This window comes from Saccostrea cucullata, unplaced genomic scaffold (genome assembly GCF_032062105.1).
Source record: "Saccostrea cucullata isolate Sc308-1 unplaced genomic scaffold, CSIRO_AGI_Scuc_v1 ctg385, whole genome shotgun sequence".
Lineage (NCBI taxonomy): Eukaryota > Metazoa > Mollusca > Bivalvia > Ostreida > Ostreidae > Saccostrea > Saccostrea cuccullata.
Window position 1 is genome coordinate 86,566 of NW_026922796.1, and position 27,783 is coordinate 114,348.

The 27,783-nt window shown below is 34.3% G+C and overlaps 1 protein-coding gene across 1 annotated transcript in view; it reads right to left on the reverse strand.

Moving 5' to 3' along the window:
- The window catches only part of LOC134262489 (uncharacterized), a 118,230-nt gene that overhangs the window by 16,015 nt on the left and 74,432 nt on the right, over positions 1-27,783 (reverse strand). Inside the window, exon 12 of the mRNA XM_062744886.1 lies at positions 4,767-4,964. Coding sequence (XP_062600870.1) covers positions 4,767-4,964 — 198 coding nt within the window. The remainder of the gene's footprint in view (positions 1-4,766; positions 4,965-27,783) is intronic.

The window sequence follows — 27,783 nt, forward strand, 5'->3', positions numbered from 1 at the left end:
AGCAATTTCATTAAAATTATATCATGTTTAGTTTAGTTTCATTCCATAGACTTGAGAAATCAATAATATTTATACTGATCAAAACGAGGAAAAACGGTCTTGCACGTGCCTCAAGTTGATAATGCCCCCCCTCTCTCTCTCTCTCTCTCTCTCTCTCTCTCTCTCTCTCTCTCGTAATCTACTAATTGGTACAGGTATAAACAGACACGTAAATAAAATAGTAATGAATCATTATTTGATTTAATTAATTTCAAATACTTTAATTATTAATTTGTTTTAAAAGTTTTGTTGGTTTTTTTTTACACTCAGTTAAAAAAGCAACAATATATTGACTAAAATTTCAAAGCGGTTATCTCATTTGAAAATGATATCGATGAAATAATGAAACATTGAATCAAATGCTATGTTGAAATGCTAGACAACGACGTGCACATTCAGAGAGAGAGTTATTCAAGGTACTCTAGGACAGGTGTGAAACCCTCAGGGCATGCCGTTTCCTGTGCTGGGACTGCTAATCCCTATACACAGGAAATGATCGCGGCTAATACTTAATACACAAAGAAACAGAAATTGTCGAAGAAATCGAAAGTATTTGATTATTATATTCATTGAATATTATTAAAAACTTAAGTGTAATACATCCCCCTTCTTTAATTTAATTTGTTCTGTGAAGTTTATCACCGTACCTGCACATCCTATCTTATTTTACTGCACGTGAAAATGGAGAAATATTAAAATTAAAAAGAAAGACATATTGTTTACAAATGAAACACATGTAAATATGAAGGTGAAGAAGCGATATTTTTTCTTGATATCATATAAAGTTCACATGTAAAGTTTGTTCTGCAAAGTGAACTATCGCCATCGAACTAAAATTCATGCTTTCCGGTAATTTGATACTTTGAGAAAAATGCCTGCACAACTATATAATAAAGCGAAATAAATTTTTAAAAAGTGTTCTAAATTTGGGAAAAGAACACAAACAATGAGAAAAAAAGAAGAAAAGATTTTTTTCTTGATATCCTGCATAAAGAAAATTCAAGTTCACGTGACCACTACATGATATGTAACTGCAAACTCTCGCCATCGAATGTTTCCCGTTATTTGACACTTTAAGAAAAATGCCTGCACATTTATACAATAAAGCGAAATTAATTAAATTAAGTGTTCTAAATTTGGGAAAAGAATATAAACAATATGAGGATTTACATTTTTTTCAAAGATTAATTGTACCTTTTTTTTTTTTTTTTTTTTCAAATGAATGCTGCATGAAAATCGTTTATCGAAACTCACGCTGTCTGAGTTCAGCAGTATTAAAGTTCGCATATAATGTGAATAAATAAAAAAAAAAACCTAATCTTTCTAGTATCTAATTTTGTTTCTTGTTAGACTCTCAATAACGCAAAAAATTAACCAACTGAATAAACTTTTTAATTCTAATTCAAAAATTGATATATAATTTTAGAAACAAAAATAAATATATTTTTTCTTAGTTTATTTTCTATTCACCATAGCAAAATAAATGAAAATACTTCTTTTAAGAACCATACAGTGTCATTATTTTTTTGTTACGGGGAAAATTCGCAAATTACAATTCGGGGAGATAACTCCCGTTTGTTTACGATACTAATTGTCAGTAATCGATCAAGGATTTAACCGCGGCGGGGACAGGTAGGTGATGAAATTCCCGCTGAGGGAACGCGGTTTACATGTCTCACCTGGCCAAATACTGCGTTGTGATTATACCGCGACGGGGCGCGGGAAATACGGGATCCGCGTTGCCTGTACTGTATGTCAAAATTGCAATGTTACGAGAAACAAAAGAAAGACACGTTTTCGCATCTTATGAGGGCATCGAAAATGTATTCTCGTCCAGAAAAAATAATGAAAAAAGAGAAGAACTTAGAAATTTTTGCCACTAATATTAATTATATTCGCTCGCCTCATAATTTTGAAACTTGAAATGAAAAGTAATATTTGTAAAATATTTTCGCTCGCTTGCCTCACTTTTTATTTTTGAAAATCCGAAGAACTATGTTACTAATTGGTGTGGCCTAAGCAATGTAAGTCGAAGCTTATTTTCATAATCAAGTAATTTTGATTGACTGTCTTGTCTGTATCTTGCATTAACAATAGGCCCACGGGCCTTTTAGGTCACCTGAGTATCATGTAACAACTTTCCACATTGAATTGGTTCATGTTTTAAATCAAAGGCCATGAAATTCAAAATTTTGAAAGAGGCACTATTGCTTATCATAACTATACACTTAGCTTGCTGACTTTGGTTACTTAACACCCAGAGGTAGATCAGATTAACAAAGAGAAAATGCATTTCCACTTTATAGCCAGTTGTGTGACCCACCCCACTGGAACCACTGACCCTGGGGGCACATATTTCAAAATTCTGGAAATTTTATCATAAATTTTATTTTATCATAAATGGTTGATTAATATCAAAAAGCAGATTTCAAAGCATTGATTTATTTTCAGACAGTGTAACCCCCACCCCAACCCTAAGTACCCTGACCCAGGGGCCCCGAAATTAACCATTTTGGAAGAAGCACCTTTCATCATCATTAATATGTACTTAGAACATTGGCATAATACCCAGGAGCAAAGGAAAAGGTTTTCGAAGCAAATTCATGCATTTTCACTATAGAGCCACATCCTAACACCAAAACCCCTGACCAAGGGGCCCTGAAATTCCCAAATCTGTCAGAGGTATCCTTTCTCATCATAACTCTGTACATTCGTTCATTGGTTTAATACTCAGGAGCAGAGGAGGAGGTTTTTAAAGTATTAATGTGCCTGAACCTGAGTCCATGAAATTCACAATTTTGGAAGAGGCACTCTTATTCAACATAATTATGCACTTAGTTAGTTTGTTTAATACCCAGGAGCAGAGAAAATGTTTTTAAAGAATTTCACCTGAGTCACTCAGGTGACCTATTGCTATCTGTTTACATCCGTCATCGTGCATCGTCCATCATGTGTTAACATTTAAACATTTTCAGCTTCTTCTCTGAAACCACTGAACCAATTTCAACCAAATTTGGTATACAGCATCTATGGGTGAAGGGGAACCAAAATTGTGACTTTTATGCTCCCCGCCCCCCTTGGGCCTGAGGGGTGGGGCCAAAACCACTAAAATAAATGAAATGTTTAAAAATCTTCTTCTTTACTCCTGGACATCAAGCAGTCAAACTGTTGGTATGACTGTAATCAGCATTAAGTCCTCTACCAAAATTGTGAAATTCAAGGCCCCAGGGTCAGGGGTTCTGGTGTTAGGGTGGGGCTCTATTGATTATGTAGTGAAAATGCATTTATTCTTTCAAAATCTTCTTCTCTGCTTCTGGGAATTAAATAAACTAAGCACATAGTATTGATGAGCAGGAGTGCCAAAATTGTGAATTTGATGGCCCCAGGGTCAGGGGTTCTGGTGCTAAGGCGGGGCTCTATTGATTATATAGTTTAAAATGCATTAAATCTTTGAAAATCTTCTTCTCTGCTCCTGGGTTTTAAATAAACTAATTAAGTACATAGTTATGATGAGAAAGAGTGCCTCTTCCAAAATTGTGAATTTTATGGCCCCAGGGTCAGGGGTTCTGGTGCTATGGCGGGGCTCTATTGATTATATAGTGAAAATGCATTAAATCTTTGAAAATCTTCTTCTCTGCTCCTGGGTATTAAATAAACTAAGTACATAGTTATGCTGAACAGGAGTGCCCCTTCCAAAATTGTGAATTTTATGGCCCCTGGGTCAGGGGTTCTGGTGTTAGGGCGGGCGGTGACTGAGTGACTATTGATTACATTGTGAAAATGCATTAATTCTTTCAAAATTGTATTCTCTGCTCCTGGGTATTAAATAAACTAAATCAGTATATAGTTATAATGCCTCATTCAAATTTGTGAATTTCTTGACCCTTGTTTCAGAGGATTTGCCATTTGGTGTAAAGGGGGGGGGGGTGGGGGGGGAGACCCGGGGCTCTTTTGATTATATATTGAAAATACATTTATTCTTTGAAAATCCTTTTCTTTGCTCCTGGGTATTATGCTAATGATCCAAGTTTATATATTTATGATGAAGTAAGGTGCATCTAGCAAAATGGTTAATTTCCTGCCCCCTGGGTCAGGGGTATCGAGGGGGGGGGGTACATAGTCTGAAAATAAATTAATGCTTTGAAATCTGCTCTTTGGTATTAATCAACCATTTATGACGAAATAAAATTTATGATAAAATTTCTAAAATTTTTAAATATATGGCCCCAGGGTCAGTGGTTCCTTTGGGGTGCACAACTGGTTATAAACATGATAAAGTGGAAGTGCATTTTTCTCTTTGTTATTCTGATCTACCTCTGGGTATTAAGTAAATAGAGTAAATATGCTTAGTTTATAATTATGATAAGCAATGGTGCTTTTTTCCAAATTTTCAGCCCAACCCTAACACCAGAACCCCTGACCCTAGGGCCATGAAATTCACAATTTTGGAAGAGGCAGCCTTATATATTCAACATAACTAGGTATTTGGTTTGTTTATTAAATACCCAGGAGCAAAGAAGAAGATTTTCGAAGAAATAATGCATTTTCACTATATAAACTATATAGCCCTTCCCTAGCACGTAAGAACCTGACAGTGTATCTTTTTATTTTTACTAACATCTCTGTAGCCTCATTGTGACACACATTTCTCCATGTATATTTCTATGTGTGAGTATCCACGGAAATGGTATTCAAATCATTCAGATATTTCTTAATTGAGTACTTACAAGGAATATGCTGCTCTAGAGTAAGTTCTACTGATGATATTCTTCTGTTCTTCAGAATTTCCTCAAGTGGGTTACTGTGAAGGAATGATTTTACTGTAGCAGACAAGTTACTCATCAAAGAAGTGCTAGGTGGATCAATGAGAAGTCTCCAACAATCATCAGAGTCATCCCATACAGGTCCTCTGTTGTTCTCTTTCCCTGTGATTATGTTGATAAAAGTTATAATAGCAAGCAAAGCTTAATTAATCATAGTAAAAATTCTTATTTTGGTAGTAATCATATTTTTAAGAGCCTTACATCATAATTTTGATACTGGTCTTTTCTAGACTCATGAGCTAACATTAATGATAGCACCTGTGATTATTTATTCTTAATGTTGTTGGTTTGGTCTTACAGTCGTTTAGCCAGTTCCGAATTTTGACCAGTTCCGAATAATTCATAGCTTAAATCATTTAAGAGCTGATAATGAATACATTCAAAGGTGTAAAAATAAATTGATACCTATGCCAAGAAGGCTTATTTATGAGGTTTGCATTATGCTAAGTTTTGATTTTTTGCCGTCAGTTCGGTTTCGTTATCGTACTTGAAAGAGTCGACATACTTTTACAATGCAACAAATCTGAATCACCGTGACATGCAAGTCTGCAGAAAAACGTCTTTAGAGACACCAATACCAAAGGTATTGTGAGCAATGAGCTCACTAAATGATACCCCCCCCCCCCCCATATGGTTATAGTGGCAAAGTCCATGTTTTGCTGTGGCCTGGAAACCCAAAATATATGTCAGATCAAAAAGTAAAATAGGAGGTGCACAATGGCAATATGTAGTAAAGATTCTGTGAAAGTTTCATTAAATTTTAATCAGTGGTATAAGAGGAGATGCGGATAAGAGATGGGTACCCCAAAGCATAACAGGCAGATGGACGGACAGACAGCTAGATGGACATACCAATTACTATATACCCTCCTGCTTTTCAAGCAGGGGATATAACAACATTCCAGGTATCAAAAGTAAGTTTGATATGTACTCTAACAAATATTAAAAACTTGTCTAAAATAAATATTTAAAACACTGGAAGATATCGGAATTTTACTAGTTCCGAATTCCTATTTTAAGCACTATTATAAATTCATTCTTCATTGTTTTCTTCATTGTAAACATAATTTAATATACCCCAGCTTAAAAAGCAGGGGGAAGGGGTGTATAATGATTGGACATTTGTCCATCCATCCGTCTAGCTGTACGTCCGTCCGTCCGTCTGATATGCTTTGGGGTACCCATTTCTTATCCACAACTCCTCTTCTACCACTGCATGAATAAAATTTAATGAGTATTCTCAGAATTTTATGAGGTTTTCACAGAATCTTTTTTAAATAGTGCCAAAATACACCTTCTATTTTATTTTTTTGATCTGGCACATAATTTGGGCTCCCTTAGCATTACATGGATACTGCCATTCTTTCTAATATTGAAGGGTATATCCATCTTTATCTGCAATTCCTCCATTCCACTGAATAGATTTTATGATGCTTTCATAGATTCTTTATTACATCATGCCAATATTGTACACGTAACCTCATTTTGATTTTACTTTTTGATCTGACACTTATTTCGGATCTCCAAGAGCAAAATATGGACTTTGTCATTATAATCATATACCGTATAAGTGGAATTTTTAGCGAGACGCAAATTTAGTGATTTGTCCTTAACAATTGGTATTTTATATTAGAGAGATGTAATTTTAGTGATTTTAAAAAGCTCACTCAAGAAACTTTTACAAATAAAGTGCAATTGATTTTTTAGCGATATTCACTTTTAGCGATCTTGTCACCCTTGGTAATAATACCAAACTTAAATCCTCGCTAAAAATTCTACTTATACTGTAGGAGGCATGTGGTATCATTAAAGTGAGCTCAGTGCTCACAGTTCACCTAGTTACTCTTTATCCTTTGGAAATATAAATAAGCAAGAAATTTAACTTTTCTTAGGCATGCCAACAGATATGTTGGGCATATACATTTTAATTTAGGGTTGAACTGAATCACCCCTGTCAACGCGCGATCGGCAACGCGGATGCGATCGGCAACGCGGATAGCTAAACTCAACTACATGAGGAAGATGAGGTTAAATAAAACATTATTTTGTCCTATTTCCTCGCAATTTTCCTTCAACATTTCTGACTTTTTAAATGCTACTAGATATGTTCAACACCATAAAAATCCCCTACGCATTAAAAATCACCATATATTATGTTAAAGTTAAGTTTTCCTTGAACATGACTGCCCTAACGTGACACATAAAGCTCGTTAAAGTGGTATTTCTTACCTTATTACGTATACCCGACAGTCCAAAAGGCACATTTGCATGTAAACAGGTAAATCATAAATTTTAAATCCAATTTGAAGTTCTTCATCAAATAGAAAGCGTCGAAATAACGGTTTGAAGTGAACACATGCCAAACGTTTTGGCGATCGGCAACGACTCTATATGCGATCGTACAACAAAGAAAATATGATAAACATGCGATCGTGCAACTTGAAATTTATAAAATACTTCTAATGAAATAAAGTAATAGATAGCCATGTGGTATGGGTGGAAAGTCTGTCGAAATAGAACGAGACACCGAACATTTTATTTTCGAGAGAGAAAGAGCGAATTTAACTGACGTTCTTGTATATTAGTTGAATAATGTCCGTATTTTAAGAGAACAAAATTTAAAACTCAATGGAACCCTAAAACTTGAAATTATTTGATTATTGTTAAAAACAGATACCTATAGAGTGTTATAGAACCGAATTTTAGCATTATAGAAAAAGAGGTTTTATTGTCTATGATATGGCAGTTCAATTACAGGAGTTGGAATACATATCAAAAACTGTATTTTTTTTCAGAAAATAAAAAAGATATGTATTAATACTATAAAAATAACGATCAAAGGAATTTGCATACCTACATGTAGCAACTTTACCGAATATTTTCAGTGAATGTTTTCAGTAAAAATGTGTTGTACACGCACGTAATAATATAACAGTATTATGTATTACATGATATATTTTAATTTACTGAAAACTGTTACCGGTATTATTATAAGTATTATTTTTTCTAATTAATTGCCAATTTTAACATCATGCACTTACATGTACATTGTAGAATCGGGGATGGTGTGGGGTGAAAACTTTACTTTCATAGGCGTCGGAAGCAAATTGAAGGGGGGGGGGCTAATTTGAATTTGGGGGGGTGGCTAAACCAATAGACTGGTTGTCCCCCTTTTGCAGTATATAGTCAAATCCGGGTAAGGCATATGGTATTTTTAGCTCACCTGAGCCGAAGGCTCAAGTGAGCTTTTCTGATCAAATTTGTCCGTTGTCTGTCGTCGTTGTCGTTGTCGTCGTAAACTTTTCACATTTTCATCTTCTTCTCAAGAACCACTGCTCCAATTTCAACCAAACTTGCTACAAAGTATCCTTGGGTAAAGGGGATTCAAGTTTGTTCAAATGAAGGGCCACGCCCTTTTCCAAGGGGAGAGAATTATGAATTTGAGAAAAATTAATGCCATTTTAAAAAATCTTTTTCTCAAGAACCACTGGGCCAGGAAAAATGAAACTCATGTGGAATCATCCTCAGGTAGTGTAGATTCAAGTTTGTTCATATCATGACCCCCGGGGGTAGGGTGGGGCCAAAATGGCTGATCAAAGTTTTACATAGGAAATATAGGAAAAATCTTTAAAAATCTTCTTCTTAAGAACCAATGGGCCAGGAAAGATGAAACTCATGTGGAATCATCCTCAGATAGTGTAGATTCAAGTTTGTTCAAATCATGATCCCCGGGCATAGGGTGGGGCCAAAATTTGCCGAACAAAGTTTTACATAGGAGTATATAGGAAAAATATTTAAAAATCTTCTTCTCAAGAACCACTGGGCCAGGAAAGATGAAACTCATGTGGAATCATCCTCAGATAGTGTAGATTCAAGTTTGTTCAAATCATGACCCCCTAGGGAAGTGTGGGGCCAAAATGGCCGATCAATGGCCGATCAAAGTTTTACATAGGAAATATAGGAAAATTTTTTAAAAATCTTCTTCTCAAGAACCACTGGGCCAGGAAAGATGAAACTCATGTGGAATCATCCTCAGATAGTGTAGATTCAAGTTTGTTCAAATCATGACCCCCTAGGGAAGTGTGGGGCCAAAATGGCCGATCAATGGCCGATCAAAGTTTTACATAGGAAATATAGGAAAATTTTTTAAAAATCTTCTTCTCAAGAACCACTGGGCCAGGAAAGATGAAACTCATATGGATTCATCCTCAGATAGTGTAGATTCAAGTTTGTTCAAATCATGACCCCCGGGGGTAGGGTGGGGCCAAAATGGATGATCAAAGCTTTACCTAGGAGTATATAGGAAAAATCTTTAAAAATCTTCTTCTCAAGAACCATTTAGACAGGAAAAATGAAAATCATGTGAAATTATCCTCAGGTAGTGTAGATTCAAGTTTGTTCATATCATGACGGGCCCGGGGGTAGGGTGGGGCCAAAATGGCTGATCAAAGTTTTACATAGGAAATATAGGAAAAATCTTTAAAAATCTTCTTCTTAAGAACCAATGGGCCAGGAAAGATGAAACTCATGTGGAATCATCCTCAAATAGTGTAGATTCAAATTTGTTCAAATCATGACCCCCGGGCATAGGGTGGGGCCAAAATTTGCCGAACAAAGTTTTACATAGGAGTATATAGGAAAAATCTTTAAAAATCTTCTTCTCAAGAACCACTGGGACAGGAAAGATGAAACTCATGTGGAATCATCCTCAGATAGTGTAGATTCAAGTTTGTTCAAATCATGACCCCCTAGGGAAGGGTAGGGCCAAAATGGCCGATCAATGGCCGATCAAAGTTTTACATAGGAAATATAGGAAAAATTTTTAAAAATCTTCTTCTCAAGAACTACTGGGCCAGGAAAGATGAAACTCATATGGATTCATCCTCAGATAGTGTAGATTCAAGTTTGTTCAAATCATGACCCCCGGGGGTAGGGTGGGGCCAAAATGGATGATCAAAGCTTTACCTAGGAGTATATAGGAAAAATCTTTAAAAATCTTCTTCTCAAGAACCATTTAGACAGGAAAAATGAAACTCATGTGAAATTAATAATCCTCAGGTAGTGTAGATTCAAGTTTGTTCAAATCATGACCCCCGGGGGTAGGATGGGGCCAAAATGGCCGACCAAAAATTAATTCTCATAGGAATATATAGGGAAACCTTTTAAAATCTTCTTTTCAAGTACTTCAAAGCCATGATTAGTAATATTTATGTAGAATTATCCTCAGGTAGTGTAGATTCAAGTTTGTCCAAATCATGATATGTGCTTTTTCCTAGCTGATGTGCTCAGGTGAGTGCTGTGGCCCCTGGGCCTCTTGTTTGGATAAAATTTGGCTGTTCAAGAACTTGAATCATAACACCCCCTCCCTCCATCCCACACAACACATTTCCGAAATTGAATTTTGAGTTTAGAAATGTTCCTTTACTTACACTTTGCATGATAAACCATCTAAGATATTCAAGGGTTGTTTTGGGGGAGGGGGAGGGGTGACACTGTTATGAAAATTGAGATAAAATTTCTACTTTACATTTTTGTTAGCCATCAAACTCTTTTTCAATTGTATCTCTTTAATCTACGTAGTTAATTTCAATTTTCTATATTAATGTTGGACAATTTTAAGAGTTAAAAATGTATATTACAATGACTGATTGCCTAATTTAAATGTAAAATATCTACTGTATATCAAAATAAACTTTTTGACAACAAAATTCTCTGATTTGTGATATTCTTATTCCGTGTGTTGTACGATCGCTATTTCTATGTTGTACGATCGCTTCATAAAAAGATAATGTCGTTGACGATCGCCTCGTGGTTTTCAAATTTTCCAGTTAAAATTTGTTTTAAGATAATGTATGTAGTTTTAATTTTAAATTCATTTAGTTCATACTTCCAAGAACCGTTACATAACAAAAGCAGCAAATGTTCTTAGGTAATAACAACAATAAACTATTTCAAAGCATGAAAATTTGATATTTTGAACTATGTCGATTTGATCAGTAGCATTTGCACAGAAACTGTGAAACAAATTTACTCTCGGTAAATCCTAAACTGTAGATAATTATCTAAACTAAATGTTTGCTAATTTTATTTCAGCTGGTTCCACTCCAGCACATACAAAACTATTTAAATTTACCCCCTACAATATTTTCTTCTTCAATGTTTTGATCTGCGTTGCCGATCGCATCCGTGTTGCCGATCGCGCGTTGACAGGGGTGTGAATGGGTACTGCTAGGGTATTCAGCGGTACTCGTCAGCTTTTTCATAACTGGTAAAATGGACACCTATGTTATCTTGGGAAATAATTTTTTTGGGGAGAAGGCTGAACTATGAAACAATATTTAATTCCACAAGTCATTGAACTATCTTGACAAAAAACTTAGATTTTGAAATAATGCCTTGTATATTTATAGCACCTCCGAATTCATTTCTTATTCGGAAGCTAGTTCGGAACTGGTCAAATAACTGTAATTTTCACATTGACAAAAATCTGAAAAATATTTTTTTCCTCGGATACGGGATGCAAGTCAGACTGGATGCAAGAAGCTGACACATATAGGGTTTAATATTGATATAAACTTGACAAAATCAAAAAAATCAATATATTCAGTTCTTGGTAACCATAGCAACAGAGGCAAATATTTATTACCGCGAACCAATAATTTTAATAAGTATTTGTAGAGAATGTTAGTGGTGTGCAATATTATCGATATTATACAATTATTACTGGGTTTTTTAGGTCAATACAATGATAGTTATCTTCGAAGTACAATATTCACCTCTGAGCTATGAATAAACAACAGTGAAAACACGCTGGGACCCTAGAAGAGATTTATGCAGAGTCAAAATAATGAAGGTGGACTTGTTTAGAGTTTAAAAATTAATTGTACATAGTTAACAAATACTTTCAAGTTATCTCAAAAACATTTTATTGATGGACACAAAGCCTAATTCCTGATACTGTAAACCAGCTATTATTCATGTCATTTTTTATTTGCGATTCGGCAGTTTAAAGATGATCCACAATGATTAATTTTCACTGAAAAGGAAACATGTTCTACATAAAAAAAGCAAAATAAATGGTTCACGAGGATTAATATTCACGACTAAATGTAGGTCTAAAACTCACGAATATCTCTCACAAGTGAATAAAAGTTGGTTTACATTATTTCCCATTATCAATATTTCTCGCCTCATGAATATTCATGAATACAGACTTACACCAAACTACAACTACAAATAACTCGTACTCCGATTTGTATATTCGTATGCAAACTACAGAAGTCAATTGACATACACAATTTTTTCGGTTTTTTCTCACATGTGCGAAAAGTCAGTTCGTACACACATTACTCGTACACCAACCGACTCGTATATGTATTCGTATGCAAACTACAGAAGTCAATTCGTACACAATTTTTCTTTTTTTCTCACATGTGCAAAAGTCAGTTTGTACGCACATTACCTGTACACCAACCAACTCGTATATGTATACATATGCAAACTATAGAAGTCAATTCATACACAATTTTTTCATTTTTTTCTCACATGTGCGAAAAGTCGGTTCGTACACACATTGTGTTAGTTTAAAATTACAATAATATTTAGTCAGCACAAGGTCCCATTTGTACGTGAGATTGCTTCCTCACTGTTATTTGAAGAATTAAGGAAAATTCAACTATGTGCATCAATGAAATTCCTTAATTTATGAGGGCCGACTGTAGTTTTATTGTGCAATATTTCGCACATCATAGCAAAATGACATGTATTTCACTGTTTTAAAGCAATTTTTTTTTACTTGATTAATAAAATTACACAAAATTAAGAAATTACAGGTTTAGAAATGTAATTACAATTTCATATAACTGAATTTTTAACCAATTTGTAACTGAGAGTGTTGACGTCATTATAGTGTGTTTCTGACGTTATGATAAACTGAAGCATTTAAAGAAAGGGGTAATAAAAATGTTATTAAACAAGCTAATTCAGAGAATTTGTGTCCTCCGCTCAGGGAAAAATTAAACCATGCGCAGTTCAGGGGGGGGGGGGGAGTCGGATCCCCCTGACTGAATTTGTAGAATTATTAAATGTATACACGTATACTAAAGCAAATAAAATATGTCGATATGGATATAAAGATTTGATTGCTTATTCTTAATTATATGTATAGAAGATTCTTTTTATATGGAATATTTATCACACTGTAATGATGATTTTATGAGATTGAACAAGCTAGACCTCATAATTTTTTCATTTTACATGCTGAATACTATCATTTAGTAAAAAAAGTATTTCGGAAAAAAAAGAAACTGGATCGTCCAGGAATCGAACCCGGGGCCTCTCACATGCGAAGTGAGAGACATACCACTACACCACAGAACTTCTGTTCATTGCTGAAAATTATATGCAAAAAGGAAGTCACATACATGTATATATTCACGTTCGATATTGTCAATTTTTACACAATGCATGGCGTCTTATTTAACCCTTATTAAACAATTCTAATAGATATAATAAGAATATAAAGTCTACCGAGAACCTGTTTTATACGGAATAACTCTCCTCATGCCCCTGTGCTAAAAATAGCGACATATAATACAATAAATACTAATAAAACAAACGGTTTGGGACACTTTGAGAGAGGTGAGAGACGTCCTAGGGAGTTTTGGTATAAAATTACATTGCAATAGCTCAAAATCTTCTTGAAATATAGCCCGGAAAGGATAGTGTTACACACAGACGGAATGTATAAAGTAACGACCTTGAACTTTGACCTCAAAATCAATAGGGGTCTTCCTTAGGACACAGGGAGTTGTTATGTAAAATTTCATTGCAAAAGCTCAAAGGGTTCTCGAGATATTGCGCAGAATCGAAAGTGTTATAACAGACAGAATTTGCAAATTTATGACCTTGACCTTTGACCTTTTGACCTCAAAATCCATAGGGTTCTTCTTTAGTCCATAGGGAGTTGCTATGCAAAATTTCATTGCGAAAGCTCAAAGGGTTCAGAATGACAGACGGACGGACAGACCCAAATTAATATCCCCCACTTTTCAAGCGGGGGACAATAAAAAGTAATAAACATACGCTCTTGAAATTTAAAACGTAGAAATTTTAGAATCTATCCATTATTCTTATCATTTTGTCATACAATACCTTTGTGCCAGTCATAATTTGTAGTACAGTAACTCTATAAAAACAGGAAAATTCGTTAATTTTTGGCTTTTTCAGATGCCCCCTCTGGTAACAAGACGGTAGAATTTTGTGTTTCTTACACATAATGTACAATATTATATAAGAAGATTATTTTCTTAGTTTTCATTGGCTGAAAGTACGTCATGTGATATTCCTCCTTTTGTGATATCAATGCGAAAGCGCGTCCGCGGAAAATAATATCGCATGGCACGCCATTTGCTTGCACTAAAGTTACGTAGAATGTGATCTCATAATATAAGAAGCGTGAATTTAACCATTGTGACGTAATGACAGCCAAGTCCGTTCGGTCAGGACTGTGTCAGTGCATCTAATTTGAGTGATTATATAATATAACTATTAAGGACTTCAGTGAACGGTCAATATGTGGTTATGAAGACTAATGGCAATTGATGTTGACCGAAGACACAGAAAGTGATAGCGACCTCGCAGGCTCAGTCGCTATCACTTTCTGTGTCTTCAGTCAATACCAATTGCCATGAGTCTTTATAGCCACATATCGACCTACACTGAAGTCCAAAATTGTATAATATAGTCAGGGTTTGAAATTAACAGTAGCCCACTCGCAATTTGCGACCAATACTCCTTGTGGGCCACTTAAAATTACATTCCAGTAGCCCACATGGCGATTAGAAAATTTAGGTTGATAAATATTTGTTTTTCAATTTTGTCCAAATGTTCCGTTTTTTTTTTCCTGAAAAATTTCGTAATCAGCAAAGTGCTTTCTATTTACCAGTGAGAAGTACTTATACATTAAGCATCTGAGTGATTGTGACAGACTCAATGTGGCATCGACGCGTCAATGAGCCAAACAAACAACAAAAGGCCCAGGGGCCACAGCCCTCACCTGAGCACATCGGGCTTGAATTTATCCCCCCCTCCAGGCGTTCATCATTTGAACAAACTAGATTCTACACTACCTGAGGATGATTCCATATAAATATCACTAATCATAGCTTTGAAGTACTTGAAAAGAAGATTTTAAAAGGTTTCCCAATATATCCCTATGTAAAACTTGGGTCGGCCATTTTGGCCCCACCCTAGCCCCGGGGGTCATGATTTGAACAAACTTGAATCTACACTACCTGAGGATGATTCCACATGAGTTTCATCTTTACTGGCCCAGTGGTTTTCGAGAAGAAGATTTTTAAAGATTTTTCTAATATATTCCTATGTAAAACAAGGGTCGGCCATTTTGGCCCCACCCTTGCCCCGGGGGTCATGATTTGAACAAACTTGAATTTACACTACCTGAGGATGCTTCCATATAAGTTTCATCTTTCCTGGCACAGTGGTTATCGAGAAGAAGATTTTTAAAGAATTTTCCTATATATTCCTATGTAAAACTTGGGTCGGCCATTTTGGCCCCACCCTTGCCCCGGGGGTCATGATTTGAACAAACTTGAATCTACACTACCTGAGGATGATTCCACATGAGTTTCATCTTTCCTGGCCCAGCGGTTCTGGAGAAGAAGATTTTTTAAAAATGCTATTAATTTTTAACAAATTCATGATTATCTCCCCTTGGAAAAGGGCGTGGCCCTTCATTTGAACAAACTTGAATCCCCTTCACCCAAGGATACTTTGTACCAAGTTTGGTTGAAATTGGCCCAGTGGTTCTTGAGAAGAAGATGAAAATGTGAAAAGTTTACGATGACAACAACGACAACAACGACAACGACGACAGACAACGGACAAATTTTGATCAGAAAAGCTCACTTGAGCCTTCGGCTCAGGTGAGCTAAAAAAGGATCTTGATTGTATCTGTGAAAATACCTGCCATGTGCTTGAATATATGATGTTGAATAACCATATCAATCTTTTTAAACAAAAGAGTTCTACTTCAAATTTAGATAAGTTGTGCATAATTGTTTCTACGGATAGAAAAGAAACACGAAGCATATGATGAAAAAAAAAAACCGAAAAATGGGGTTGTTGTATTTTTATTCAATAGAAGGTGTGATAATTTGTGGGTGAATAAATTTTGATGTGGACCTCAGAATTGCAAGGTTTAGTAGCCCACATGGCGATCAAGGATTACAAGTTAGTTTAAAACCCTGATAGCATTACTCATCATATATTATAGTTTAAACAAAAAACTCTATTTTAGTATTTGTATAATTTGCTTTAAAGTGCTTAAAATTGGAACTTTCCTATATGATCCTATAGTAAATATATCTATATTTTGAGAATACCCTTAAAAATACCAGGAGAGTAGATTTCGCCCAAACTTTGCATGTACACTAAATTTAATGTTAAGTTATGCATGGTATAAAAATGAAGAGTTTCGCTATTGTAGTTTTCACACAATAAAACCCCAGCCCCCTTAAGTGGGGGTTATTCAGCTTGTTTTTAACAAAGAGGAAATGTGAAACTGCTTTAGACACTGTCTGACATTGTCATCCGTGTGTCGCAAAGGGACACAACACATTATATACAAGAGGCCCATGGGCCACATCGCTCAACCTGAGCACTGGCTAGGAAAAAGCAGAAATTGGTTTATTATTGAAAAGTTTAAATCCAAAAGTAGTCTAATGACCAATCATGGCTTTGCTTTTCTTGAGAAGGTGATTTTTAGAGAATTTTCCTATATATTTCTATGTTAAAATTTGGTCGGCCATTTTGGCCCCACCCTACCCTCGGGGGTCTTGATTTAAACAAACTTGAATCTACACTACCTGAGGATGCTTCCATATAAATATGATCAATTATGGCTTTGCTATTCTTGAGAAGCAGATTTTTAAAGAATTTTCCTATATACCGTAATTTACGGAATATAGGTCAATACTTTTTTTCTCAGAACCGCTGGGGTCGCCCAATATTCAGAATTCGACCTGTTTAAGGCCCAAGTTTACGAAAAATACCCCCAAATCATTAAAATTTACGTCAATTTCAAAACAAATTTGTGCCACTTTCGTATCTTTTTTGATAATTTTTTGCAAAAAATTAATGCCCCAGTAAACAATAAAATATATATTCTATAGCTTTCTTACAAAATAAATTCCATTAATTATCCGTTGATGACAAAGGAAAACAACATTGCCTCATCTATTAAATAATTCCTCCACGTATTATCAATTTACATCATGCAGTATCCATCTTGTGAAGTTAGGAAGTCGCGATCGTGTACTAAAAGTAAAACCGCAACTGTATCAAAATTTAAAATACGGAAATTTTTCACGATCACAACTGTAGTGTTTTTACCGTTTATTAGCAGAGATAAATTGAAATAGTATATTAAATATTTATTATTGTCTTATATTTATCTAAATGCAAAATGAGTGAAATAATTTGTTGCCAGTCAATTCCTAAATTTAATTACCAAATAAACCGCTAGTCATTACTATCTTTTTTTTTTATTTTACATAAGATTGGCTTCTAACAGAATTTTAATTGTCTGACAGATAAAGGGATTTACACTGTGTACGCAAAGGTAAGAACACCAGTGTTGGTTTAAATATACCTGCGGGGCATGATTAACAAACCCACGTGCCGTTATAGGGTATTAGTGTTACACATCATTGAACAAACAAAGCCGTGAAATTGATAATGACTGTCAAATTGTGAATGTACTCTCAATTAAATTTATGAATTAAACTTATAGAGTGTTAACATGATTTCAATTCTTTTCTGTTGCTTGATATATACATTCAATGGTCATTTGCTTGTTTTAGCAAAACCCTGGAGAAGAAAAATAAAAATGGCGGACATTAAAGTAATTGTCATCCACCGGTAAATAATGTCTAAATAAAATTTATTAGGAATGTGTCCAAGTTGTTCTGAAATCGGAATTATTCTTCTTTTGTCTCAGGTATTTCCCGATTATAGCTGTAAAACAATAACATATTTACCTGTTATTTATGCCTCTGATTTAACAACAGTGTGAAACTACGGAGGCATTGAACAGGCAAGTTGGAGAAAAATAAGAAGTAATACAATTCAAAGAAGTTTTAACTACATTTTAAAACAAGAGGCCCATGGGCCACATCGCTCACCTGAGAAGCTTTGACCATTCTGTTCTTTACCAGATTTCCCCCTTGTTATACATAATGCATCCCACCCTACCCCACTGATCATAATTTAGACATTTTGACATCTACACTACCCCATGATCCTTCCATGGGCACATATGTTTCAGCTTTTTTGGCCCAGTGGTTCCTGAGAAGAAGATTTTCAAAGATTTTTCCTATATATTTCTATGTAAAACTTTGATTCCCCTATAATGGCTCCGCCCTTCCCCCGGGGGTCATGATTCCTACAATTTAGAATTTACACTACCCCAGAATGCTTCCACATAAGCTTCACTTTTTCTGGCCCAGTGGTTCTTGAGAAGAAGATTTTCAAAGATTTTTCCTATATATTTCTATATAAAACTTTGATTCCCCATTGTGACCCCGCCCTTCCCCCGGGGGTCATTATTTGAACAATTTAGAATCTACATTGTACCACCCCTGCGAAATGATATTCATGATTTTAAGAACCTTTATGAGTTGTTCATAATTGTTCATGAATGGTTCTTAAAGGATTCTTAACACGTCCATAAAAGTAGTTCATGAATAAAATTCATGAAAAAATTCATAATTCATGGTTCATGAACAAATGATGAACAAATATGAATATTGGTAATTTTCAGTTTAAAGAAAAAAACTTAATAGTTCAAAGTAATGAATGTTCATGTAAAAATAATTGTCACAAACGATCGCCAGAAAACTCTCATTACTCCCATAATACAACTTTTTCATGCAGATGCAAGCGTTGAACAAGCCCCTGATTTAATTAATAACATGCTTTTGTTTTGATTTTGAAAGTATGGGATCAGAGCTGAGTAGGGGAAGATAAGAGGTTAAAATCACTATTTTCTACTCTATGTAATTGATAAATTAGATTCTTCAGGATAATAAAACTTTGTTATGAACTAGCTGTCTAGAAGGGAGATTATAATTAAATTATGATCGTAATTTAAGAACACTGCATCAATATTGACAGCATTTTTTTCTCATATTGAATTACTAATGTTTCTTCATCATTTAAATTGTCCAGCTATATTAATATTGTGGTTTAAATTATCTCATTTTTCATGACACAACTTTTTTCGACCAAATTTTCTCTATTTGTCAAACTTTTAACAAGTTGTAATAAAATGAAACAGACTTTCAGTCTAAGAAAAATTTCATTGTCTTCGTAAAAACGTATCATAAATTTATTGACAACTAAAAAATTATATCTCTTGTCCGTACTGTACCGTACCATTCTTGGGTCGAAAAGCTTTATATTTTGATGCAGTTATAAGGTCACATTTTTCTGTCGTTCGTGTGTAAATGATACAGCACAGGCTGCATGGTTGTGAAGAAGTTATGACATGAACCACATTCGTATTTTGTAGTATATTTTCCTAATACACTTTCATAGCTCAGGGTACTCAGTTTGAGGGCGAGTGGTTCCAATAGATATTTGTTTTCCTCTGATTATATCAATGGAGGCGGCCATACTTGAATACGAAACTATGGCTAAACAGGTATAATGTAAAAAAAAAAAATCCAATTCACTAAATGATATAACTTATATTAATTTAAAAAAAATAATTTCAGTGAAAAATCATTCAGATAGTGTTTGGGCCAAAATAAAAAATACCTTTGTTTCCCCTAACGCGACCGACCCAATTAAATCGCACCGACTGAAAAGATTTTTTAAATAAGATGATTAAATTTTTTTTTTTATTGTTAACCAAGTTTTATAAAATACAATTTCATCAAAATCAGTTTTTATCAGAACGGCCGACATTGTTCTACTGTGATTTTCAAGCATTTGTTGGAAACAAAATGACGTCCAGATGTAAAAACAGGGCATTAGCTCTTCATGAAACAATGGCGAGTCTCAATCTTATGCTTTTAGCAGGAATTGGAATTGGAATTCTTCACTCTTGAAACAATACGGTAATAAAATAACCATGACTAATTAAGTGTTTTGGAGGTGTCTTGGCGTCTCCATGTGAGTGAATAAATTTTCGAAAGGGACGTTAAACAACAAACAAACAAACCTGTTATAATAACAGTTTTTGAATTTAAGGTATGTAATACATTGTAAGGCCTGCCTCATGAGTAGATGAGGGGCCCACCTAGTGAACACATCATTCAATTTCACTGCATTTTATTTAATTTGAGTTCTGATCTAATAACCAATTCATCTATGTTCCTATGTTTACTATATGCTATTATGGAACCATAGGAGTTGTTGTAAATATGTCTGCATATTCATCTTGATTAATATAATTCAGATGTCCTGTCTTTACGTTTCCTCCTGCCTTTATTTAGTGGTTAAACCCCTGCGAAATGATATTCATGATTTTAAGAACCTTTATGAGTTGTTCATAATTGTTCATGAATGGTTCTTAAAGGATTCTTAACAGGTTCATAAAAGTTGTTCATGAATAAAATTCATGAAAACATTCATAATTCATAGTTCATGAACAAATGATGAACAAATATGAATATTGTTAATTTTCAGTTTAAAGAAAAAAACTTAATAGTTCAAGGTAATGAATGTTCATGAATTTTCATGAAGACAAAAAATGTAAAAACTTAGATTCTTCAGGATAATAAAACTCTGTTATGTACTGTCTAGAAGGGAGACTGTAATTAAATTATGATCGTAATTTAAAGAACACTGCATCAATATTGACAGCATTTTTTTCTCATATTGAATTACTAATGTTTCTTCATCATTTAAAATGGCCAGCTATATTAATATTGTGCTTTAAATTGTCTCATTTCTCACGACACAACTTTGTTCGACCGAATTTTCTCTATTTGTCAAACTTTTAACAAGTTGTAAGCAAATGAAACAGACTTACAGTCTAGGAAAAATTTCATAATCTTCGTAAAAACGTATCATAGATTTATTGACAGCTAAAAAATCATATCTCTTGTCTGTACTATTCTTGGGTCAAACGCTTTATATTCTGATGCAGTTATCAAGTCGCACATTTTTCTGTACATCGTGTGTAAATGATACAGCACAGGCTGCATGGTTGTGAAGTATCTATGACATGATCCACATTCGTATTTTGTAGTCTATTCTCCTATAAACTTTCATAGCTCAGGGTATTTTGTTTGAGGGCGAGTGGTTCCCAAGATTTGTTTGTTGTCCTCTTGATATGGAGGCGGCCATACTTGAAAATACGAAACTGTGGCTCTACAGGTATAATGTAAAAAATCCAATTCAATAAATGATATAACTTATATTAACTTAAAAAAAATAATTTCAGTGAAAAATCATTCAGATAGTGTTGGTTATTTTTTGTTTAACAACAATCTTGGCAATTCGAAACTATTTCTTAACTAGTTCTGCATGACACTTTTTAAAAGGCTCAAACTTTGAAACGCGCGAGACGTTGGAAAGTGAATCGGTAGAATTGGAGGATTATCAGCGTATATCTAGTCATTCTTTGTCAACCTTTGAAGAAAATAACAGAATACAAAGAAGGAATATCCAGAGGATCAATTTACTTCATAACTGCAGATATTAATGGTGAGTTACAAAAAAATGGAGGCAATCGCTGAATCAGTGAGATATTTGTCAAGATGTTACTGTCTATTTGTAAGAGTTCAGTTATGTCCTTTTTAATGAAAATTTTGTCAAACTTTGTTATGAGTAAGGATCCAACCAAATTACGTAACATTTAATAATTAAAGAATGAAAAATTCATCCTGTTCACCTATAACATCTTGAACATGGCGGGCAAGGGAAACTGGCTAAACTACCGCTCGGAATGCTTTAAAATATGGCAGTGCCTATGATGCAGAATTAAATGAAACAAATATGCAAAAAAAAAAAAAAAAAAAACCACAACAAACAATTAAGTCTGAAGTTTTCACATTTATGAGCATTTTCAGAAAATCTTTGTTCTTGTAGGGAAAAGAGAAGCAGTTCACAGATAATGTTGATGAGTTGAGATTAAAAAAACTCTGGCTGCCAAAAAAAAAAAAAAATCCAGGATCTCTAAGAAAAACAAAAGAAAGGAATGAAAATATGAATCGAAATCAATCAAAGTATCCAAGTGATGAAATGCTGAAAATTCCACAGGGAAAGCCAATAAGATTTTTTTTTATTTGAACACCTCTTCTCAAAATCCTTGAAAGCCCTTTTAGCTGATAGATGCCCTAATTGCTGAACACACTTTTCTGCCAGACAGTGAGGCTTGGATTAAAAATCATTCCATTTTAGGCATACACTCTGAAATACGCTGAATAAGGAACCCACACTCCTTTTGACCAAGTAAGGTTAAGGATTCTGCAAAGAGTCGCGTTTGAATTAAATTTTTCATAATTTTACTAGGAAATTAGGAATGAACTACATAATTTATTTATTATCGATATCACTTATCAGAGTTGTTTACTTGAACAAAGATTTTGTTACCATGATTGGAAAACAAAAATTCTGTGAAATCTTTCAAGATGCTATTAAAATATTTTCTTTTACAGTTTTTCATTTTGCATAATTTATAACATTTTTGTTTACAAAAAGCAAGAACATTCATGAATAGTTCATGAACATTCCTAAATAACTTTTACAAATTATTCATGAATAGTTCATGAAAATGCATTGAACCTATTAATATCATTCATGAACTTTTCTTGAAAGTTCAAGAATATAATTCATGAAGTTTTCTTGAAAGTTCAAGAATTATTCTTGATCATTTTGCAGGCAATTAAAAAATCCAAGTTTGTTCATGAACAACAAGTAATTCTTGAATATTCTTGAACTTGGTTTTCATGAATAAAATCCATGAAATCATGAGTGTCCAATTTTAACTTCATGGGATCTTCATGAACAATTCATGAGCTGATTCAAGAATATAATTCATGGACTTTTCTTAAAAGTTCAAGAATTATTCTTGATCATTTCGCAGGGGAACTTCGTGACTATGACATTGTATATAGCATTTTTATCATTTGTAGCTTCGGTTTGGTTCAATTAAATATTGTTAACATACTTTTTCCAAATAGTTTGGAAATCATGATTCAGCTTCCTGAGACGTTCAGTGTATTTTTCTTTAATTAGTCCCTTAAAGATTGGTTGTTTCTTTGCTTTTAATCCCTTCAAGATTTGTTTGGATGACATTTCCCATCGCTCCATATTTAGACGTACTCAGCACTTTTTTGCCATTAAGCAGTGGGGGATCTTTTTTTGAGCCAGCATCTTCTGCGACACTGGACATAAGTTTTTAATGGTCCCCTTTGAAAAACCGTTTTCAACGTTATACTCATTGGGATTTGAACCTGCGATTTAAAATTAGCCACTTACTTCTTAACTCCAAAGCAAAATGCTTGAGAACCACTGCAAATCTCATGATTGCAGAATTAATTAATCAAGAATTTTGTTTTTAAACGGCATATGTACGATACTTAGCATTTTGTTCACAAATCGCTTTCTTTTGTACTTTTCTTATTTATAAAGGTAATTTTCCATATAATTTTAGAATGTATTTTCGAAGCTGCTGTCAGAAAATAAAATTGTTTACCTACCTACTGACCCAACTTGAGAATTTGGGGTCGGGTTAGGGGAAACAAAGATATTTTTAATTCCGGCCTTGTTATTTTTTGTTTAACAAAAATCTTGGCAATTCAAAACTATTTCTTAATTAGCTCTGCGTGACACTTTTTAAAAGACGCAAACTTTGAAACGCGCGAGACGTTGGAAAGTGAATCGGTAGAGTGGGAGGATTATTAGCGTAGTCATTCTTTGTCAACCTTTGAAGAAAATAACAGAATACGAAGAATGAATATCCAGAGGATAAATTTACTTCATAACTGCAGATATTAGTGGTGAATTACAAAAAAATGGAGGTAATTGCTGAATCTGTGAGATATTTGTCAAGATGTTACTGTCTATTTGTAAGAGTTCAGTTATGTCCTTTTTAATGAAAATTTTGTCAAACTTTGTTATGAGTAAGGATCCAACCAAATTACGTTACATTTAATAATTAAAGATTGAAACATTCATCCTGTTCACCTATAACATCTTGAAGATGGCGGGCAAGGGAAACAGGCTAAACTCCCGCTCGGAATGCTTTAAAATATGGCAGTGCCTATGATGCAGAATTAAATGAAACAAATATGAAAAAAAAAAAACCAATTAAGTCTAAAGTTTTCACATTTATGAGCATTTTCAGAAAATCTTTGTTCTTGACTTCTTGTAGGGAAAAGAGAAGCAGTTCACAGATAATGTTGATGAGATGAGAACAGAAGATTAAAAAACTCTGGCTGCCAAAAAAAAAAAGAATATAAAAAATCCAGGCTCTTGAAGAAAAACAAAAGAAAGGAATGAAAATATGAATCGTAATCGATCAAAGGATCCAAGTGATGAAATTCTGAAAATTCCACAGGGAAAGCCAATAAGATTTTTTTATTTGACCACCTCTGCTCAAAACCCTTGAAAGCCCTTTTAGCTGATGCCCTAATTGCTGAACACTTTTCTGCCAGACAGTAAGATTTGGATTAAAAATCATTCCATTTTAGGCATACACTTTGAAATACGCTGAATAAGGAACCCACTCTCCTCTTGACCAAGTAAGATTAAAGATTCTGCAAAGAGTCGCTTTTGAATTGAAATTTTTCATAATTTTACTAGGAATGAACTACATAATTTATTTATTATCGTTATCACTTATCAGAGTTGTTTACTTGAACAAAGATTTTGTTACCATGATTGGAAAACAAAAATTCTGTGAAATTTATCTTTCAAGATGCTATTAAAATATTTTCTTTTACAGTTTTTCATTTTGCATAAGTTATTACATTTTTGTTTACAAAAAGCAAGAACATTCATGAATAGTTCATGAACATTCCTAAATAACTTTTACAAATTATTCATGAATAGTTCATGAAAATGCATTGAACCTTTTAATATCATTCATGAACTTTTCTTGAAAGTTCAAGAATATAATTCATGAACTTTTCTTGAAAGTTCAAGAATATAATTCATGAACTTTTCTTGAAAGTTCAAGAATTATTCTTGATCATTTTGCAGGCATTTAAAAAATCCAAGTTTGTTCATGAACAACAAATAATTCTTGAATATTCTTGAACTTGGTTTTCATGAATAAAATCCATGAAATCATGAGTGTCCAATTTTAACTTCATGGGATCTTCATGAACAATTCATGAGCTGATTCAAGAATATAATTCATGAACTTTTCTTAAAAGTTCAAGAATTATTCTTGATCATTTCGCAGGGGCAGGATGCTTCCACATAAGTTTCAGCTTTTCTGGCCTAGTGGTTCTTGAGAAGAAGATTTTCAAAGATTTTTAGTATATATTTCTATGTAAAACTTTGATTCCCCATTGTGGCCCCACCCTTCCCCCGGGGGTCATGATTTGAACAATTTAGAATCTACATTATACCAGGATGCTTCCACATAAGTTTCAGCTTTTCTGGCCCAGTGGTTCTTGAGAAGAAGATTTTCAAAGATTTTTCCTATATATTTCTATGTAAAACATGGATTCCCCATTGTGGCCCCGCCCTTCTCCCGGGGGTCATGATGTGAACAATTTAGAATCTACACTATACCAGGATGTTTCCACATAAGTTTCAGCTTTTCTGGCCTAGTGGTTCTTGAGAAGAAGATTTTCAAAGATTTTTCCTATATATTTCTTTGTAAAACTTTGATTCCCCATTGTGGCCCCGCCCTTCCCCCGGGGGTCATGATTTGAACAATTTAGAATCTACACTACCCCAGGATGCTTCCACATAAGTTTCAGCTTTACTGGCCCAGTGGTTCTTGAGAAGAAGATTTTTTAATGACCCAACCCTATTTTTCTCTTTTCTTGATTATCTCCCCTTGCGAGGGGATATGTCCCTTCATTTTAACAATTTAAATTCCCCTTAACCCAAGGATGCTTTGTACCAAGTTTGGTCAAAATTGGCCCAGTGGTTCTTGAGAAGAAGTCGAAAATGTGAAAAGTTTACAGACGGACAGACAGACGGATGGACAGCTAGACAGACGGACGGACGATGGACAAAATGTGATCAGAAAAGCTCACTTGAGCCTTCGGCTCAGGTGAGCTAAAAACTTTATTTAAATGCTGTACTCATTAAAATACCTGTTTATTTTCTTGATACGTTCATGTCACGGAATAACCCCGGTAATTTTAGGGGTTTACCTGTTCTGATACGTTGTATCTGCGTAAGAATCTTTAGAAAACGGGAAACAAAGCCTCGTCCTATATAGTAAGTTCGTCCTATCTTAGGATTTTTCAAAAATTAAAGCCGAAAATGAGCCTTTCGACCTATATACCCCATCGACCTATTATCCGAAAATTACGGTATATATCTCTGTGTAAAACTTCGGTCGGCCATTGTGGCCCCGCCCTACCTCTGGGGGTCAATCTACACTACCTGAGGATGTTTCCCCATATTTTCATCTCTCCTGGCACAGTGGTTCTTGAGAAGATGATTTTTAAAACATACCATCAAATTTTCATTAATTCCCAATTATCTCCCCTTGAATGAGAGCTTGGCCCTTCATTTGAACAAACTCAAATTCCCGTCACCCAAGGATGCTTTGTGTCAAGTTTGGTTGAAACTGGCCCAGCGGTTTGTGAGAAGTCGAAAATGTGAAAAGTTTATGGACAGACGGACAGGAAGACAGCTAGACAGACGGACGCCGGATCAAAATGTGCTTAGAAAAGCTTTTGAGCTTTCAGCTCAAGTGAGCTAAAAATCTTATAATTTGTTTATTTATGCATACAGTATATCTATTTGATGTTTGCTATATGTTTTTAGATGAAAAATGTGCATAAGAGTAGTGAAAATTTTAAATCACAGTGAGAATTAATAACACTTTGTAGTACAAAAATATAATTTTACAATGTATATATTAAAATACATGAACATCTTACATGTATTTTGAAAAATTGAAATATACTTTTATAATTTCCATATCATTTTTACAAACTCTTACATCATTTTATCTTATTTAATGCCAGTCGCCATTTGACGTAGCGGGTTTGCTCTGGAGTCCAGGACCTGAAGGAGTCCATCCTTTCGTCGTGGATTCGACTCCCACTGCGGGGCATAGAGATTGGCCTTAATTCAGATTGAGAGCTCGTGTCACAGCAATTGCTAGCCAGAAAAATATCCTCGCTGCTCAAAATTTTATTCTCGAAAGAGACATTAACAACTTGAACAAAATCATACATGCCACCGTCTATCACTACTCATGGATTTTATAGTATAAGACATGTGTAAAAGTTAAGAATGTAATAACATTGTAAAGAACTGTGCACTTATGGGCCCCGGTAAAATGTGAAAAAATAAACAGTCAATTTACATTCGTTTAATAAATTCTTAACACCAAGCTCCATAGTTGATGACTAGAATGGCATTGAGAGCATCATTACTAAAACTATGTCATTTAATTAGTAAAATATGAACACATTCTATGGTGACAACTTTGAGTAATCTTATATGCCCATCTGTCTAAACTCACTCAACATGCTCAGACAAACCCTTACTTTCATATATTGTGACATATTGTGAGATGTGAGACACAAGCTTCTTAATATGAATATTATGGTGCATAATAGCATTGGTGCTTTTCTTGAAAATGTGAATCAAGACAAGACTAGAAAATCATTGAAAAAAAGAGAGAAATGTAACACTTATCCTAAGGCGATCTTTAAAGTTCCTTTTAAAATCATAATAATAATTC